This window comes from Dermacentor andersoni, chromosome 9, assembly GCF_023375885.2.
Source record: "Dermacentor andersoni chromosome 9, qqDerAnde1_hic_scaffold, whole genome shotgun sequence".
NCBI lineage: Eukaryota > Metazoa > Arthropoda > Arachnida > Ixodida > Ixodidae > Dermacentor > Dermacentor andersoni.
The window spans coordinates 79,227,447-79,245,410 of NC_092822.1; the positions used below are offsets into that span (position 1 = coordinate 79,227,447).

General features: G+C 45.2%; 1 protein-coding gene across 1 annotated transcript in view; it reads right to left on the minus strand.

The window, feature by feature from the left end:
• Positions 1-17,964, minus strand: part of LOC126528285 (choline transporter-like protein 1) — a 112,250-nt gene that overhangs the window by 29,085 nt on the left and 65,201 nt on the right. The window contains exons 6-11 of the mRNA XM_050176176.2: positions 7,036-7,114; positions 6,871-6,934; positions 5,297-5,405; positions 3,364-3,487; positions 2,239-2,286; positions 253-324 (exon numbers count right to left, since the gene is read on the minus strand). Of these exons, the coding sequence (XP_050032133.2) occupies positions 253-324; positions 2,239-2,286; positions 3,364-3,487; positions 5,297-5,405; positions 6,871-6,934; positions 7,036-7,114 (496 nt within the window). The remainder of the gene's footprint in view (positions 1-252; positions 325-2,238; positions 2,287-3,363; positions 3,488-5,296; positions 5,406-6,870; positions 6,935-7,035; positions 7,115-17,964) is intronic.

Below are 17,964 nucleotides of genomic sequence, written 5' to 3' on the forward strand. Positions count from 1 at the left end.
TGCTGTTTTGTTGCTGTTAAATTTATTTTTTTCTTCTATACTAAGTAAGCTTCGGGTCATGACTTCAGAGGACAATCCTGACACTCCTTTCTGCGATCAGAAGTCGCCAGCGTCACTACGTGGCCCTGTCACTTTACTCCAGGGCTGTCCACAGTAGTAGCAGCAACACATATGTTGCTGTTCAATAAAGTGCAGCACTACATTCTCATCAAAAACTAAACAAAAGTGACAAGAACAGCGTGAATTTCTCACCGTGATAGCTTGGCCGAAAAGAGAAGGCACGTCGCCAAGCGCTCTTCCGGCTTCTTCTAATACACCCACAATCTGCACAGCGCGGCAAGAATCAGTGATTGGCTTCGGTTGTGGATTACCGATAGGAGACAAATTTAACAGCGGCGAGGAGGTTGTTTTTCTGCGGTGCTACGTTACCTAAGGGTTATGTTTTATGTTTAAAAGGTTCAAAATCCAGGCGAAAAACTGAGGTTTACTCTAGTAAACGTTCCCGCTAGTACCTGGAACATTCGCTTTCAAATCATGATCTAGTCAATACCATATCAACGTCTTTTCCGCGTAAGGCGTAATGACCACCACTGACGTATAGCTTCCCACAGCGAGCATAAGCCGTACCAACGCACCGCTAACCGCTGTTGGAATTTCGCAATGTTTGGTCATATGTAGACTTAGCACGTTCAAGGAATTGAATACATCGTGGGATTTCGTTTTAGATGGACAACTGGCCCAGGCTTGCACTCTGTAGAAAGACTTTCAAAAGCGACGCTATTCTGCAACTTATATTGTACGGGATGTAATCCCTAAATCTGGCCGAAGTCGATGACTCGACAGCCTGACAGGTCATGCTTTCTTATATTATGCCAACAAATGTTCATATCGCCATTTTTTTTTCGTAACATTCGCGGAGCCGATTTCTGGAAAAAACATGAGCGAATAAATTGCACTTTTCACCTTGCGCATTCCTGGAATTTCGTTCGCACTTAGCCAACATCAAGCCAACACTTAGCCGTTAGCCAGCATCACTATATACATACATATATATATATATATATATATATATATATATATATATATATATATATATATATATATATATATATATATATATATATATATATGTGTGTGTGTGTGTGTGTGTGTGTGTGTGTGTGTGTGTGTGTGCGTATTGATGTACATACATATACATGATGTGTATGTATACATCATGTATATATGTATATATATGTTGGCTAGACCGCACCGTGATAATTTCATCAGTACGTAATGCAACGGTCATATCAACGCAATCTATGTAGTGCATTCAACACCGTTGCGAAAAATGGCCCTCTCGCATTGTAGTATTCCACAACGTCTACAACCATTCAGTCCTGATATTCAGGGAAAATGCTATCCACTGGCATGACTGCTACTCTAGCTGCTGTGCTGAGCAGCCAATCAGAAAAAAATAATTTTAGTGCATCTATACTTGGAGTGAACACCCCTGTAAATCGCGTGGTTTCAAATGCCTTGGCCTCTGCTTTACTTATCTCTGTCAGCAGTCCCAATTAAAATCTTCGTTGCATATTTACATAATGGCTTTCTCATTGGCTTGAAAGCGAGCATGTTCGCATCGTACTAGGAATCTTGCGTGGTTTTCTGTTGTATAAGCAAAATGACCCCTGTCTCAACGTCGAATAAAAACACTCCATTGATTAACTTTAATTTCGTTGGACAAGATCGTCCTACCTATAATTTTGTTTAATTATCATTGCTTTCAGTAAACGTTCACTAGTTCCACTCATGACTCTAGGCTCAGTTTCTTCTTTGCACTGGACCTTGCGGAGTGAGCTTTTCTGTATTTTTTCATATAAACTCGAGACAATTTTAAAGAGAAAAGCTGTGAATATAGCAGTGTTGTCTCTAACAAACATCAACGTAAATTTAGCCGAGTGAGCAGGAAGGATTTTTTTTATCGAATACGGTGCCTAAAATCATCGACATGTTCAACACCGTCAATGTTAGCAAATTGTTGGTTTCTAATATCCAGAATGCATAGTGCAAGAGCGTCGCCATCGATATTTGCTACAAGTGGCTTAATCTGCGTCGCTCTAAAGCGCAAAATTAGTAAGTGAGTCAGTGCTAGCAATCGAATGCTCCAACCTCCGTAAACACGTAACCTTCCTAGAAATGCTCCCCGTAATTCACGTCGACACCCTTATAAAGTGGCGATGTAACTACATGCCTTACCATCGTGACTTTCCTGAGAACGACAGCAATCATGATGAGTGTTACCACCTGTAACAAGAAATTTGCTTTTTAGACCACCGGCTCGTCAACGCAGTGTCGGTGCCAGAAAACGGAAAAATGCGAATTGTACACGCATTTGCATGCGCAAAATATGAAACCTGCTGAAAACGTATCGCCGGAGCAAGTGTAACGGAAGAATGGTCACCTATATATCGCAAATGAAAGCTGTTTCTTCTTGAATATAGCTGTGCACTCCCCCAGTTAGAGAGGATGATATGTCTGGAAATTGAATGTATTTTTTGCATCAATTTAACTTCTGTGCCCACGTGGGCGTGCTCACTGAAGTTACATTGCTAGACCGGGACTATAGCTTTCTACTAATATAAATCGAAAGTAACACTACAAATAAGGTAACCTCAGCCAAATGAAATAATTTCCATTTTACTTACTGGAAACCTATAATATTGAGCTGCATATTTCACTTTCGGTTACACTCTTCGACGTCGCTTATACTATCTATCCGGCGTTTTCCAAATACGTAATGAAGAGAAAACTAAAACATAAAAAATCGATTCCTGTTGCTACTCGGCATTTGCAAAGTTCGCGCTTTCATAGTCAATGCTTGTTTCCTGATGCACCAAACCCCCTTTCATGCTCAGCTGTTCTAATAGCACTTTACTTTACAATGATTCCTAACAGATCCAAATCAGCGACTTTACCAGATGCGTATACACATAAATGGTGTTTGTTTAAAACTTCGTGGATGGCTACGAATGAATGTCTTGGATGTGTGCCAAGTAAGCAATGGTAGCAATAAATGGAGGTAAATTATTCCCATTCATGCATTCTTGCAGAAAAAAAAACCCGAAACGAGTGCTGTTGACCCATGCTGTCAAAACTACACTACGTTACCTGATGCCATTTGCACGTTTGTTCTAAATACTAAACGGCTTGTTGATTACAGCGCTAATGGCTTAGATCACTTGTGCTGCATCAAGTGTTTGGCTCAGCATCATCATCATCAACATTGGTTGCTTCAGCAAAAGCTGACAGCAAGGAAGGTCGGGATACATTGGACTTATTAGCAGCTAACAAAGTATAAACAATTCAAAACAGCCCACTTACCGTTAGTATCGTGAGTAGCACAAGTACCAGGACCCACAAATTACTGCGTTCATTGTGCTTGGACAGCTCCATCACATCGCCAGGTGGGCGCTCGTACAGAGTGATATCTTTGCCCCAGGACAACCTGCAAATTATTGTATCTCAACAAACTAAATTACTCCACTAGAGTGCAACTAAGCAGAAAATTTAACATAGTGATAAACACGTCACATCAAGGAGTTGCCCGTCCCTCTTGATGTCTGCCTGTTTCATTTTTATGGACGCATTCTGCATAACTCCTTAGCACATGTGCGTGAAAATTGTTAGTGATTTGTGCATTCGCTTAGCATAACCTAATGGCACGAAGCTGAGCTCTGAATATGCTGAGTAGAAGCGTAGATGGCATCTAAAGAAATATGTATGTAATGCCAAGGCCTATACAGAGGTCGAGATGTGTCAGGCAGGGCCTGGTCGCATATGTCTGGTCGCCTACTCACGATAAAATTTTATTATCTTACAATTAGCGCCATTATTATTTTCAGTTTTTTTGTTAATGAGGAGGCGTGATAGTTCTTGCAAAGCTAAATGACGTACACAAGTAGAGGAAGGATGCAGAACGAATACTTGGCTTACAAATAAGATTTCACTTGATGAACGCCCCTCTGGTGGGCGTTCGGCTTATAAAAACGGACAAAAAAGAAGAAAAAGACATAAAGGCTTAACACCAATCAACACATGCTCAGTGGTTATTAGAACACTTGTTTTTAGAATCCCATCAATTTATTAATAAACTGTCACGTCACCTTGTTGGGACCATCATAACTTCACTACCCACGAACTTGCCCACGAAATCACACATCCTCAGGTGGGTGAGAGCAATTTCGGAAATGGCTCAACATGACAGATGACTACGTTGATAGAAATACTGGGCCTCGAGCGGCACTTGTTCTTGTGAGAGCGCATGTGAAGACTTTTAGCAATACTTTGGCGAAGACCTTATATATATATATATATATATATATATATATATATATATATATATATATATATATATATATATATATATATATAGGAGAAAGGGGGTTAACCAAGAAGAAGAAAGGGGGTTAACCTAGGGGCCCGATTTTTGTTAGTCATATCAGGAGAAGCCAACAAACACGGACACCAAGGACAACATAGGGGGAAATACTTGTGCTGAATAAATTAAATAATGAAATGATAACTTAATGGAAATTAAAGTGGATAAAAATACAACTTGCCGCAGGTGAGGAACGATCCCGCAACCTTCACATTACGCGTGCAATGTTCTACCAATAGAGCTACTGCGGCGTCATTTCCCCATCCACGTGGTTGGGTATTTGTTTCCTAGTAGAACCCTGGGAGTGTTAGCCAGCGCCACCACTCACAAATCTTGGCGGCGGATGTGGAACATCCTTTCCGCCGCAGGCGTCACGAGAACGTGATCTTTTTGGGTGAAGGCAACCGGTCAATAAGCATAGCTTCAGGCCGGGCTTACTTCACGACACGACAAAAGGATAAAAGTTACTTTGCTCCTAAATTGCATGATGGTACTGTAAACATAGCCTTACGCACGCGGGAGCTCAAGTGTGGAAGCACTCGTAAATACTGGAGAATGGTGCCGCATAGAACTGTTGTTACGCTTACATAGTGGTTTCATAATTTTTCATTTTATGCTTGTTTCTATGAAACCTTGATTGTTCCTTGGAAGTGCTGCGCAGTTCCTCCACATATTCATGGCCTTTATGGGTAATATTAATAGAATAATATATAAATAAATAAGTAAATAAATAATAGAAAATTAAACGTATACATTTTGGACAGTAATCTTTATCTTCGTTTTACCTCTAAAGCAATTACGGAGTGTCAATTCCTGTGTATTGCTCGCTCTGCAAGAGCACTGCCAAATCGTGCATGCTATAAGAGATGATCTTACCAGAGTGTGATTGTGAAGGCGAGCGTGCTGACAGCCGACGCCATCATGATGAGCCAAGAGTAGATGCTAATCCAGAACCGAAGGCACAGCATCCAAACAATCGTGATGCCTGCAGTGACCGAGGCCGACGTAAGAGCGCTTCCAGCCCGCAGAACGCTTGTTATCCCGAAGAACAGCTTTGCGTTTCTGAGCGAATGAGCACTGGTGTGTGTTTGCTGGTGTTTCTGTGACTGTATACTTTCATGGATTCATGAAGTGCAACGTCACAAGGCCACGTGCACTAACGAGAGCTGCCGTAGTAGACGGCCAGATAATATTACTGAGTATCTATGCTTCTTTAGCGCGAAGCGAGAGCGCTTCTTTTTCTTATTTTCCATTGCCTCAATGGGGCTGCCACAACCGTCACTCGCGCTCGCAACTCGTGATCAACAGCAGAACGCTAACCACAGTGCAACCGCCGCGGAAAGTGTGTCGTTCTGGCCGGTTGTGTGCCGCGGTGAAATACTGCTAAAATAACTGCCAGTACTATCTAGTGTTTGTCTGCCCGCAACTCATATCAATTCATCGTTTTAACTTATAAATTCTAAGCATGTTGACCTTTGGAAATTAAAACGATCCGTTTTTGTGTAGGACGCAAGAAAAGGTTCTCGTAATAAATTGTGCACGAGTGCAAGTGTTCGGCAAGTATATCTTGCTTGCAACTTGTCTCGTTCTGACCACTGGTTGCTCGGTCGAAGCATCTTGTGTTTCACCGGCACAGTTATCAGCTAAAAGACTAAAATGCCTAACCGGCAGACCTGCATCATCTTTCACAATAAGGTGCGGCTAATCATATACAATCGGTGTTGCTGCATCTATTTGCATTGTAATTTGTTTCTCGCAATCCCTAACAGTGGGCATGAAGCCGAGAGCCGGCAAAGCACACCATTGTAAGAGACTCCCAAAATTATCGGCCTTCTATGCAAAAACATTATAAATGAAATCTTCGCGCTTTTTTTCTCTCCGTTTTATTGTAAAGTGCTCCATGGAAATTCTTTCTGTAAAGATTTGAAATACGTAATAATTTATTGCAGAATACAAATCTAATAAAATACAAACAACCTTTATCTTAATTGCCCATCATCAAGCTGCAAAAATGATTGGAAGCCTGCTTTTCTGCAAGGATTTGCTAACAAGTTCACCACTTTCTTTTAACGCTACAAATTTCCTGGATACTGATGGTTCTATCTTCCGCATCTCACACCTTACCATATTACCACATTCCGTCTTGTCTGCTCATGAAGCTAATCATAAAGGGCGTATGTGTATCCATGCTTCGAGGTATTAGGAATTGAGAAAAGAAATTAAGGACATTATAGTTTGTATAAGTTTCAAAAATCGACATAACAATGCTGATCCTGGACAACGTCACTGTCAGACGCTCAATGGCGATACAGAGTTCGAACCCAAACACACACGAATAATGTTCTGTTTCTTGTTTACGTGAGCTATAAACACTCACACGCCTTTGTTGAGTACTTATGAATGTTTTTGCACCACAGTGTCCCTGCCAGGCGTTATGGACGAGCCCTTACCTATTCCAATAAGCACCACAAAACACATTTCATCCATTTGCCACAGCAGGTCCCCAGCGAGAATCTGAAAATATTGGGAATAATAGTTTTGCAGATTCACTCATTATTTATGCGACGTAATTGGCAAGATGATGCTTGGAACTCTTGAGCACAATTGTCGCTTACCTTCGAGTCGGAATCCCTGAGTATTAACTCACGCACTTCGGGTGCTTGCACGGAGCAAACGTAAGGCAGCAGGTTAGCACTGCGTAGAGAAAACGAGTTTTTGACCATTTATATGTACCGCATGAAGCACGATTGAAACATCAACAGTGGTGAAAGGAAGAATTTCGCTTGACGAAAAGTTTCGGCAACAGGCCCTGTACTTGCGACGTCCTCAGGCTGCTACGAAGATAATTGACCTAGTCAGAATGTTGTCAGCAATGAACCCGTATTCCCTACCTTAAATGCACGTTAAAGAAGCCATGGTCGTGCAAATTTTTCTGGGAGCCCTATACGACGAAGTCCATCGTAACCTCAGTTTACAGATTTCGGTGGTTCGGGGTGGTAAACCCAAAACCCATACAGTTGTTCTGATTTGGAACATACAACACTCGTGCGAGTGTATCTACTTTAAGGTTTTGGCGAACTCATTTACGAAATTTCACGCACAAGCATCAATGTACAATGCTCATTAATTTCGAGTCACTTCACCTAACGTATATGGGAAGGAGCAGAGAATATAGTGGCGCTATTTTGGTTAGTAACAATCATAGGACGTTTCTTGGTCAATGGTAGGAACAGCAAGGATAGCCTCGAAAATGTGGTTGCGGATGGCTTACTGTAAGGCCGAACATAAAGTTACGCAGGCTTCTGGCTATGAGGCAGCAACGAGAGCCGGCGGGCCACCTCCTTTCAAATGAAACCATTGATGGAATGAATGAGAGAGGAGGGATCGGGGTGGCCAGTGGCAACAGCATTGTCCCAGAAGGAATCAGCCTGCGATGTTGGCAGTACAGTTCATCAACGCTCTCAGAAAGGCTGAAGAGCACGGTGACACTGGCTGGCCTCTTGGCCAGCAACATCTGGAATGCGCCGTCCTCGATTCCTTTGATAAGGTGCTTTATCTTCCGTTTTCTGTCATCGTAGGGTTAAGCACTTTGCAGGGGTCGAGCTCATCCTCAATGTAGTTGAGAAAGCTCTCCCGGCTCCTGTGCTTGCTGGCGTCGACACTGTTCTACGCGGAGCTTGCACCAGGCTGTTCAAAGATTTCAGTAAGAAGAGTCTTGCACGCGAATCAGCTTGTAATATCAGTTTCGTGATTTTTAAGTCAGAGGGTGCCGACGTCAATGAGATAAAATGTTCCGCTGTCTAGCTTCGCGTGGTCGTCCCATTTGTTATGTGTGTTTACGGGTTCATACAGTGAGAGCCAGTCCTCCGCGTGGTGTTCTCTGGTACCGAAGGGATGGCCGAGTCTCACTTGCTAGGTACATCTGCGCCAATGGCAGGGGTTGCCGCCCTGGACTGCTTGCAAGACATACCAAACCACAGTGTGGCCCTTTCGGTCGCCCTCCTCAACGATAGTTGCGAGTAGTTACTGCACTATGTATAGCTGGAGCTTGCTTGTCGCCAGTAAGTGTTACGATTGTGTAACACAGCCCGAACACAATTGAAGACATATGATTGTTATACCTCACGACGTTTTATTTGTCGAAGTTCATTTATTGTTATCCGGCGGTAAGAGATCCTCAACCACACACCGTCACTGGGGCTCTGTGGTGGCTTAACCGTGGCATTGTGGTCTATAAAAAAGCAGGTGTACTGCAACTCTTTACCGGCATCGTGGTTGTGGACCACCATGTGTGTGCGCGTTCCCCTTTTTGCAGTGACACTCTTCTTCGGATTGACCAAGTCAAATCCTAGCTCTCGCTCCACTGCGGTTAGAAACGCCACGTTGGTATGAGCGTTCTGGTTATCACCAACCAGGAGCATGGGTCGCAGTGTAAGCGTAAGTGGAAGGTTGCCTGTCAGGAAGCGACTTGCTTTTGCTCCTGAGACGTTCGGAACATCGATGCAACGCAATTGTGCGAGCGGGGCTTCTATTTATTTCCCGACTAGATGCCGCGCTTCTGCGCGTTGTATGCGTGATTGTAATGAATGTATGCAATGTACGATTCACTTAGGTGAGGGCTTGTAGCTGCTGCATTACGAAAAAGATGATCCTTGCATTTTTGGCTTTCCTATAGGAGTAAAAAACATTGCTGATGACCATAATTCTTCTACTATTAGAGGGGACGCCTTTTCTCGGTAGGAGCCACAGTTCTGGTACCACTGGACCGGACAACGTGTTTTTTTGGGCATTAGTCATTGAAATAAGCCCCATAAGGCTTTTTTCCTGAAATTCTATTTGACACCGACTTGGAGCACTGCGTATGGGACACTCAGTCCTTGCAGGTCTCGAATGAAGCTCTTTCATGCCAACTTGGGTCAGTATGTGCCAGAAGGTGTGTGTCGCTCTGCAATGAACCTCTTTGTCGCTAACTTGGGTGGCTAGCCACTCGAAACGTGCAGCTCTGCAATGCCGAAAAAGGTTCCTTAAATTTCTCCGATGCTGAGCGGAATCGAAACCACGTCACAAGGGTTACTCAAGGACAGCGCGATAATTTTTTTCTTGCTCAAGTTGGTGCTTGCTGAACGACATAATTTTGTTGTGTAAAAATACCGGAAATGAAAGATAAGCACCGGCAGATATAGGGGGGATACAAAATTTGTTCTTTACTGAATGTAAAGTTTATGGGCAATAAATATGTGGCAAGCTTTTTTGCTTAATGCAACAGCCGTGAATGTAGCACCATCTTTATTTTTGCTCTCTTTGTCGTGGTTAAGCGTTTCTTTTGGTGTTTTTTTTTTTTTTTTGCGCTACGAAATCATGTCCCTCATGAAGCACAGCAACCCGACGCGTTTACGCTTAAAAATGAATCGAAAGAAGCACAACATATCGAGATATATGAATGCGTACACTCGAGGCCTTGAGACAAAACAGTAATACTTATTGATTGGAGTGAGGTAACGGCTGTTACAGATGTTAACAGTGCTTACGATAAGTTCTTACAAATGGTTAAACGATGTTATTACATGTCCTTTCCACAGAGATCCTACCATGCATGAAAAAAAAACTGTCGGTGACTCGAGAATTACTAAAACTTATCAACGTGAAAAACAGGTTGTTTTAGGCATTCCTTAGTTAGCTTTCCCACTGGGTGGGCGTAGAAGGCGTGGCGCCGACGGCATGACGAGAGTCAGAAATCTATATTCCGTTTTATACACCAGGGGCAACGCTCTGGAGGCTAGACATATTTTTGCAATGGCTGTGCTCGCACTTAGAAATAGTTCGGAGTTTCTTGACCTCAGTAAGCTCAGTTCTGAATGAAAAAAAAAGGAATTTACCCTTAGAAACAATCCATGTACATATACGGCTGCAAATACTTTGTTTTAAATCAATTCACTTTCCGTCATTTTTTAATTGATGCCTGTCGCGGCAGCCTAACGTGCACGACCGCGCGAGCAAACGCCGCTGGCGCGCAGCGAAGCATGGACGGAAAGGCGCGGAGTGATACATTTTGATGACCGGAATTCTAGCGTAGCTTCCACAGCGTTGCACCTTATGTGTGAACCGGAGTATAGAATAATGGTGTTGGAACGACCATGACGGCACAACGACGATGAGCACCTAGGGGCCATCTTGGATAACTGGATCGACATAAGAGGGTGGAGCAACAGACAGACAGGCAGACAGACAGACAGAGACAGACAGACAGACAGACAGACAGACAGACAGACAGACAGACAGACAGACAGACAGACAGACAGACAGATAGATAGATAGATAGATAGATAGATAGATAGATAGATAGATAGATAGATAGATAGATAGATAGATAGATAGATAGATAGATAGATAGATAGATAGATATAGATAGATAGATATAGATAGATAGATAGATAGATAGATAGATAGATAGATAGATAGATAGATAGATAGATAGATAGATAGATAGATAGATTGGCAGGCTCAAAACAGCTGAAATATACAAAGAAGAAAAATCGTAATTAAAAGCTTAGTGTTTCGTGTTCTAAAATAATCCATCTAAATCTTCGAAACTATTACTTGACAGGACATCGGAATATAGCCTTACGATATGAACGTTCGACAAAGTAGACTATTTTAAAGCCGCATACAGGATCGTTTTAATATAATTTGAATTGCCGCACATTTTGAAGCGTGCCATTAGGAAAGCTACCACATTGCTGTAAATAGATATGTATTATTGTGGAGAAGTTAACGTCAGGGCTTTACAGTCTATTCTTCTTATAGAGCCCGTTGGCTTAGACGTTAGTCTCAGAACTATATTTTTACCTATATGCACATTTGCTTGCCCTGATTCATTTCTTGTAGAGGATGGGCTGAACCCACTATGGGGAATAGGCAAGAATAAGATGGTTTTATAAAACTTGTTAATATAGGTACTTATTCGATTACAAAACAAGACACGGTCATAGAGTATATAAAAGTAAGAGTAAGAAAGAAATTTGCCCGAAAACTGATAGTTAGTCTCCCATGCTGGTGCCAGTTTCATTGCAGTAGTTTTACGCGCTCTCCGCGCATCCCTGAATCATCCAGCGCGGCTTAGCATCTTGAAAAGTAGGTAATTATTTGTTTCAGCTGCTTGGTATTTTTAGCCATCTTTTTTATACCTGCTCATTGCCCGTTCTTCACTCTAATCAATGGCACCGGTAAAAATTAATAGGCTGTGTCTTCGATGTAGCCCACACGATCTATAAATAAAGAAAAATGTTCGGCTTTCATGAGTATAATCAACTAAATTAAGTTTGCAGACCTACGCTTCGTAAAGGGACAAAAGGCTTATCAGTAATTCTAAAGAAGATTAACCGTGCGGAGAAGGCGACACAGAAGAAGATTCATATGTGCAGCGAAGGTCCACAATGATCCCTGGAGCCGGAAACGACCTAAGAACCGACTTAGAAGCGCGCCAAGTCGAATCGACGAGCACCATGACAGACCTGCGCTCAAGCCACCGCATGCTGAAGACGGGTTGCATCATATTTGTGCCGCTGGGGTTCACCTGCCTCATAGCAACCCTCTCGCTCGCCTACATTGCCGCTGCCCACGATCGACACGCTGAACGCCCTCCTGCGACATCCGGCGCCGCACGCCATGAAGCCGAAGTCCACTACACGGCGACAATCCCAAGGTGGGTTTCGGAAGTCAGGCCGGTTCGGACAGCGCCGAGAATAGTGATCGCAGCAGGGGGCACAGTGGCGACGTCCCTTTCCCCATTCTACGACAGAGAGGAGGACGTCATCTCCTACTTCAGAAACCTGACGCGCGACATCGCTACTGTCCCAACCATCGGGCCTTCCAATAGGAGCGCTAAAGGCGGCTGGCTTGTCGTCGCTGCTACCAGCGAGACCTCGATGGCGACGGCCAACCAGAGTTGGTTCGTGATGTCTACTATGGGCGATTCGGCGCACTCTCCTGAAGCTGTCTTCACAGCCCCTACGACGCGTTCCTTCGAGCCGGCCGGACGACGACTCGACGTCGACTCGCTGGATAACGAGGACATCAACGACATTGGTGACAGGGCAGACCGCGGCGAGCTCGTCCTTCCGTCAAAGAACTCCGCTCCAGGTAATCAGGGGACAACAAAAACGACCGACCTACTCGATCTTCTGGGTCTGCTAGACACTTTGTCCCCAAACGTGAGCTTGTCTGGAAGCGCCAAGCGAGCGCAGTCAAGCAAAAGAAGGGCGGCTGGCCGTGACGGAGCGCGACGTCGTTACCCAGTCGGAAGCACGGCGTCGCGTATAGCGTCATGGGTCTATCGCAATACAAGAAAGATGACCTCTAAACTTCCCGGAGCGAAGTTAACATCTGAACAGTCTTCTGGGCAACTACATCTGAACCATCACAATAGGAGCTTGACACGACGCGGTGAAATGGGGAACGACAAGAATGTCCGTAAACTACTTCCCTCAACCTTTGTTACCACGACTCAGCGGAAACCTCGTAATGCTCTCGTTACGCAACCACGGAAGTCACCGAAGCGACCGAGTTCTAGGAAGAACTTCCTAGGCGCAAGAAGTGTTACTCGAATCGTCATGAGTCGCCACACACCACGTCGAAGGAAAGGTGAGCGTCAAAAGTAACTCACGTAACTCGATCGAGCCAGCACTTGCGATGGCAGTTACGACATCATCTATTGGTTGTTTAAATGCACGGGCAGCGTTCTGAAGTTTATAAAGGGTAATTCAAGCTGCATTTATTAGTTCAATGTGAGGCTGAGTTAGTAATCCGTGTGTTGTACACAGAGCGTATATAGTACACGCAGGGATTAATTGAAACACTTGCAGCAGTGTCTATGGCGCACTATATGATACTGTACCTCACAAGTAGGTTGCACCGCTGCCGAGGGTACGAGGTGCACCCAGGAAATATCCTCGCGTGGTGGAAAACTGTTTCGGGTGCAACTGTGAATATTCGCGGGATTATAGAGACCTAATTTTGCCTGGTACGTGATAGGCTAAAGCAATACATGATAGGCTATAGGCCCTCTGCGAATGCGCGTCGTAGACAGCAGACTTCTGTGTCCGTTACCCTCCGTGACCGTAATAGTCACCATACCCGTGTTTACGTAGCAACATGGCAGCGCCGATTGAGATCAGACCACCCGGTATGGAGGCGGCGCTGATTAGTAAATAGGGTTTTGATGTCCAATTAGCAGATGGCGCCACAGCATTTGCACGCTATGCGTTGACCCTGTGGAACGCTGGAAACACCTGGTTGTTCACTGAATCATCATTTTCTACTCCGCAGTAGTATGGCACATAATGACGAGGGCGGCAAGCAAACGCCAAATGGGCGCCAAGCAGACGCTGCGGCGTCGATGAACATTATGAGAACCAATGACTCCTTTACTAGATGGCTGCCGCGTTGCTCATTTTCCCATTGGATCGGAGGTTCCCGTGGTTCGGCTAGGCGCGGAGAGACGGCGCTCGCTGCCGACCCTACTTCCTGTTGCGGAGGAACTGCGCTCGACCACTGGCTTGAGGAAAGGCCGCTATATGCTCGGAGCCAGGGCAACGTGATTCAAGTTGGGAGCAGCTGCTGCAGCTAGCGCTCGCCCCCGACCGTGGTTAAAGCATTAACCGTGGTGGAGAAGGGGAAAGAGGATGGGGGCCGGAAGCAGCTTCTCGGCTCATGCGGCAGGCATCTTATAAAGGAGGCATTAGGAGGGCACTCGCCCTACTACTGGTAAAGTGTACTCTAGTACTGGCGAACGAGGCTGCAAGGAACTACTGAGAAAAGCGAAGCCCCGCTGTCGCATTCATGTAAGCGCAGCTTATCGATACAATGTCAAAACACTTGTTCTGTCGATCCATGAACCGTGATGCATGTATCGGCAGCATGGCAAGACAACGCTGAGCAGACGACGCGGTACGGATGAACACATATATCGAGGTGCATTCGGCTTTCCTATAGGTGGCGGCCAAATCCATGCCCCGTAGCATTGCGTCCTCTGGATTTAGAATGCGAATCTTAAAGGCTGCATTCTGCGTCGGCCGAATGTATCGCGCCCAAGCATAGTGTTAATGCCGCCTAGAGCAACGATTTAAGGGCCACTCCGGAGATTTTTCGACCATGTCAAGGTAATGCCATTTTTAGGTTCCCGAAGCTTCCCTGTCACGCGTATGATAACAGATTTTTTTTCCGCAAATTCGAACATAATTTTAAATAAGCGAAAAATCGCGAATATAAAACCGACACCTGACTGACTAGCCAAGCGAATCTCTTCGTGTGGCGTCACAAACGGGACATCTGTAGGGGAAGACGCGCAAGGCATGCCGGTATCGCCAATGGGGTGAAATAAAGTGGCGAAAAGCAGACACTCAGCTGATTCAGGACCGCACCAGACCTTCCGTGGGAGAATGTCAGCCGCAGCAGCTCATCGGACCTATCATACAGTGACAGCTACGATTCAGGCGAATCCAATAGCCGCAAATCGCCGTTCGCATTCGATCCGCCCCCACGAGAACCAGTGCTCATGCGCAACATTTCGCGCTGCAGCATGAGGACCAAGGGTAGACCTAGCAACTGATATTATAGTGCTGTTTGCTGTTTTAAGTGTTTTACTTCTAGAGGACGCGTTGCTCCAACTCACTATAATAGCTTTTGAAGCCGTGCTTTTCCCATGTGTGTACCGGAGGAACGTCGCTGACAGTCCAAGGCACTGACCGGTGCATTTGTTTATATTGGCAGGTACAGTGACAGCTCGTCGTTCGCATGAAATATTATGCTAGCCACGCGTCAGTGACATCAAGTTGTCAGAACATAGTGAAACTCGCACATTTTGTGGATGTGAGCACCGTTGCATCACTTTGGGCCGCAGTGAAATGAGCGACCACCTTTTTCGAAAACGGAGTGGGAGACCGTAGTACGGGATCATGGTTACCTATCATTCTTCGTATTCTCTTCATGCACGTAGACGTAAATTAGGACTTTGCACGTATGATCAATGACTTAGAGGACGCGTAGTTTTCTCGCGGGAACGCCGATGCGGGTATTGCCACCGCTAGCAGCCGAACGAAGCGGTTGTTTACGCTAAAATCCCCTTCATACACGTTTCTGCCGAGCAGGTTAAGTACCACAAACCTACCCGCCCCCTCCGTACTATTCCCGCGCTCTCCCCCCTCCTCAGCTTCTGGCGTCGTCGTCGTCATCATCATCATCATCAGCCTGGCTACGCCCAGTGCAGGGCAAAGACCTCTCCCACACATATTCTTGCGTCAAGTGGAGCTCGACTGCTACACAGAGGTGCGAGCGTGCGATCAGCGAAAATTGAGGAATCCCGCAAGCGGAAATTGCAGACGCCGGATGGAGCGAGAAATTACGCAACAACGGCGCACATCGAAGCTTAGCGCTGCTCAGCAAAGGTACTTTAGCTTACACGAGCCTGTATCGAAGGGGTCTCCGCTTGCTGCCCATTTGGGATACGAGGCAAACAGCGCAGCTCGGAAGCTAAATAATGCGCCAGCATAGCAATAGATAACAATACGCCCATGTATGTAAAGCGTGAAGAAGGTTCTCCTGCTTTCACCTTCTCTTCGTTTCGCTCATCGTCTTGGATTTCAATCTACTGCCTTCCTCGTTATTACACATGTACGTAGTAACATTTCATTTAAAGAAGTCACGGTGAGTGCGACTGGCAGCTTTCGAGAGCGGCAACGTATTGACGTTGATAGGGCGTAATGTCATTGCTTTTTGCTTTCTGTATGTGCACTTTACGAAATGAATAATGGTTTACTTCAAGTCCGTATGGACAAAACTGAACTATAAAAGCTGTTTTCCGTGTCCTATGGCCTAATTAGCTTAAGGTCAGTCGTTCAGGTCCGCCGGCAGTAGGCGCACTAACTCGGTGACAGTTATAGTCCAAACCTTGGCTGAACGCGACAGACATCGGCTCAAAATCTGTGTGCAGCTGGAGAGAGATGAAGCTAGTGTAGCAAACAACGCGATGCCACTTGCCGCCCATCTCTTGCCCGTCCACACAGAAGGTAACTTTTCGCGACAGCAACTCTTCAAGCCAAACACTGTAGGCTCACTATAACTAGCTCATGTCCTGTAATCTGCCATTCATTCCCAGCATTCTTCGCGTGTGCTGTCTTTTGCGTCATAACACAATGTGGCCAGTAGCTGAGGAATAGGGAAGGTATGTGGTTCGAGGGAATCGACGAAGTTGATTTGTAAAAAATACCTGCGGAACTCTAAAGCCTGATCTTTTAAAGAAACGACGCAAGTGTGCAGAAGGACGCACTCCGAATTTCGTTGAGATCGATTGACCTCGAAAAATCGCCGGACTTGTATTTACCCTTGCTCTCACTGTGATTGCTTCAGGCTTTGGGTCGAACCTGCCAAATCTTTTCATTGTGTGCCCTACTGTTCATATATGAAGCCACCAACGTGACTGCGCATTAAGTTGGTATCGCGTGTATTTGTTTCAGAGGGACGAAGCAACTGGAATATCGACGCGAGCTTCACACACGCAACTCGATTTCGGGTGCGTCGTCTGCCTCTTTTTAGGCGCTCCACAACGACAACGGAGGAAACTGATTTTGTCTCTACCGAAGAAGACAACAGCGCTTCATTTGTGGATTTTTATGAGTAAAGGAAACAATGGAATTCCTTAATTACTTGGCAACATCGTACGTCTGCGTTTTTGAGGTGTGGTCTCGCTAATGACAAAAGGCGCCTGCTATGACACATACGTCTAGTTCTCGGGTCACCGCGACTCCATCGGCAGTCACGTGAAGCGTGACAACGTGGAAGTTTGGTGTTCTTCCCACTCGATCAGCGCGCGCACCGAGGACTGTGTTTTTCCTGCTGTTCTCTAGAGTTCTAGTATAGTGTGGAATGCTAGGGTGCGATCTTGTACGCGTTCCAAAGCCAAACGGAGGCGGTCCGTTCTTTACGTCACGAAATAGGCGGTCCGTTCCGTTGCGTTCGTCCGATAGAAGACGGCACGGAATGATCGACAGCAGATATCAAGTCACAATTGACGTCATGACGTTCGTCACGGTTCAAATTGACCAATCGTGTGCGGCTCGGTGGAACTGACCGCCTCCGTTCTATTTTGGAACGCGTACAAGATCGCACCCCTAGTTTACTAAATGTACTAGTGTACACTCTATTTTCTACTCCTTATTGATGGGGATGACTAAGGCGCGATTAGTGCCTTAAGCCTGCCCTCCCCTGCTGTTTCTATTTTAAATAAACTAGAACAATATGCAATAATTGTTCTAAAATTCTAGCACGCTTCAGTCTTGACCGAATGCTTGGCCGAGTAAATACTGTTTGCATAGTGGCATCAAGCTTGTCGCTTTGGATGCATCGTTCCTCTCGCGGCTTCTTGCTCATAAAATGACTTCTGGACCCATTCATGTGCCATGGCTGAAGCAAACGGAGAACTATGTGTGCGAATTACGTAAAATTATTTCATGCCAAGAAAACGTTAATAAAATTTTGTCAGTCTATGTATG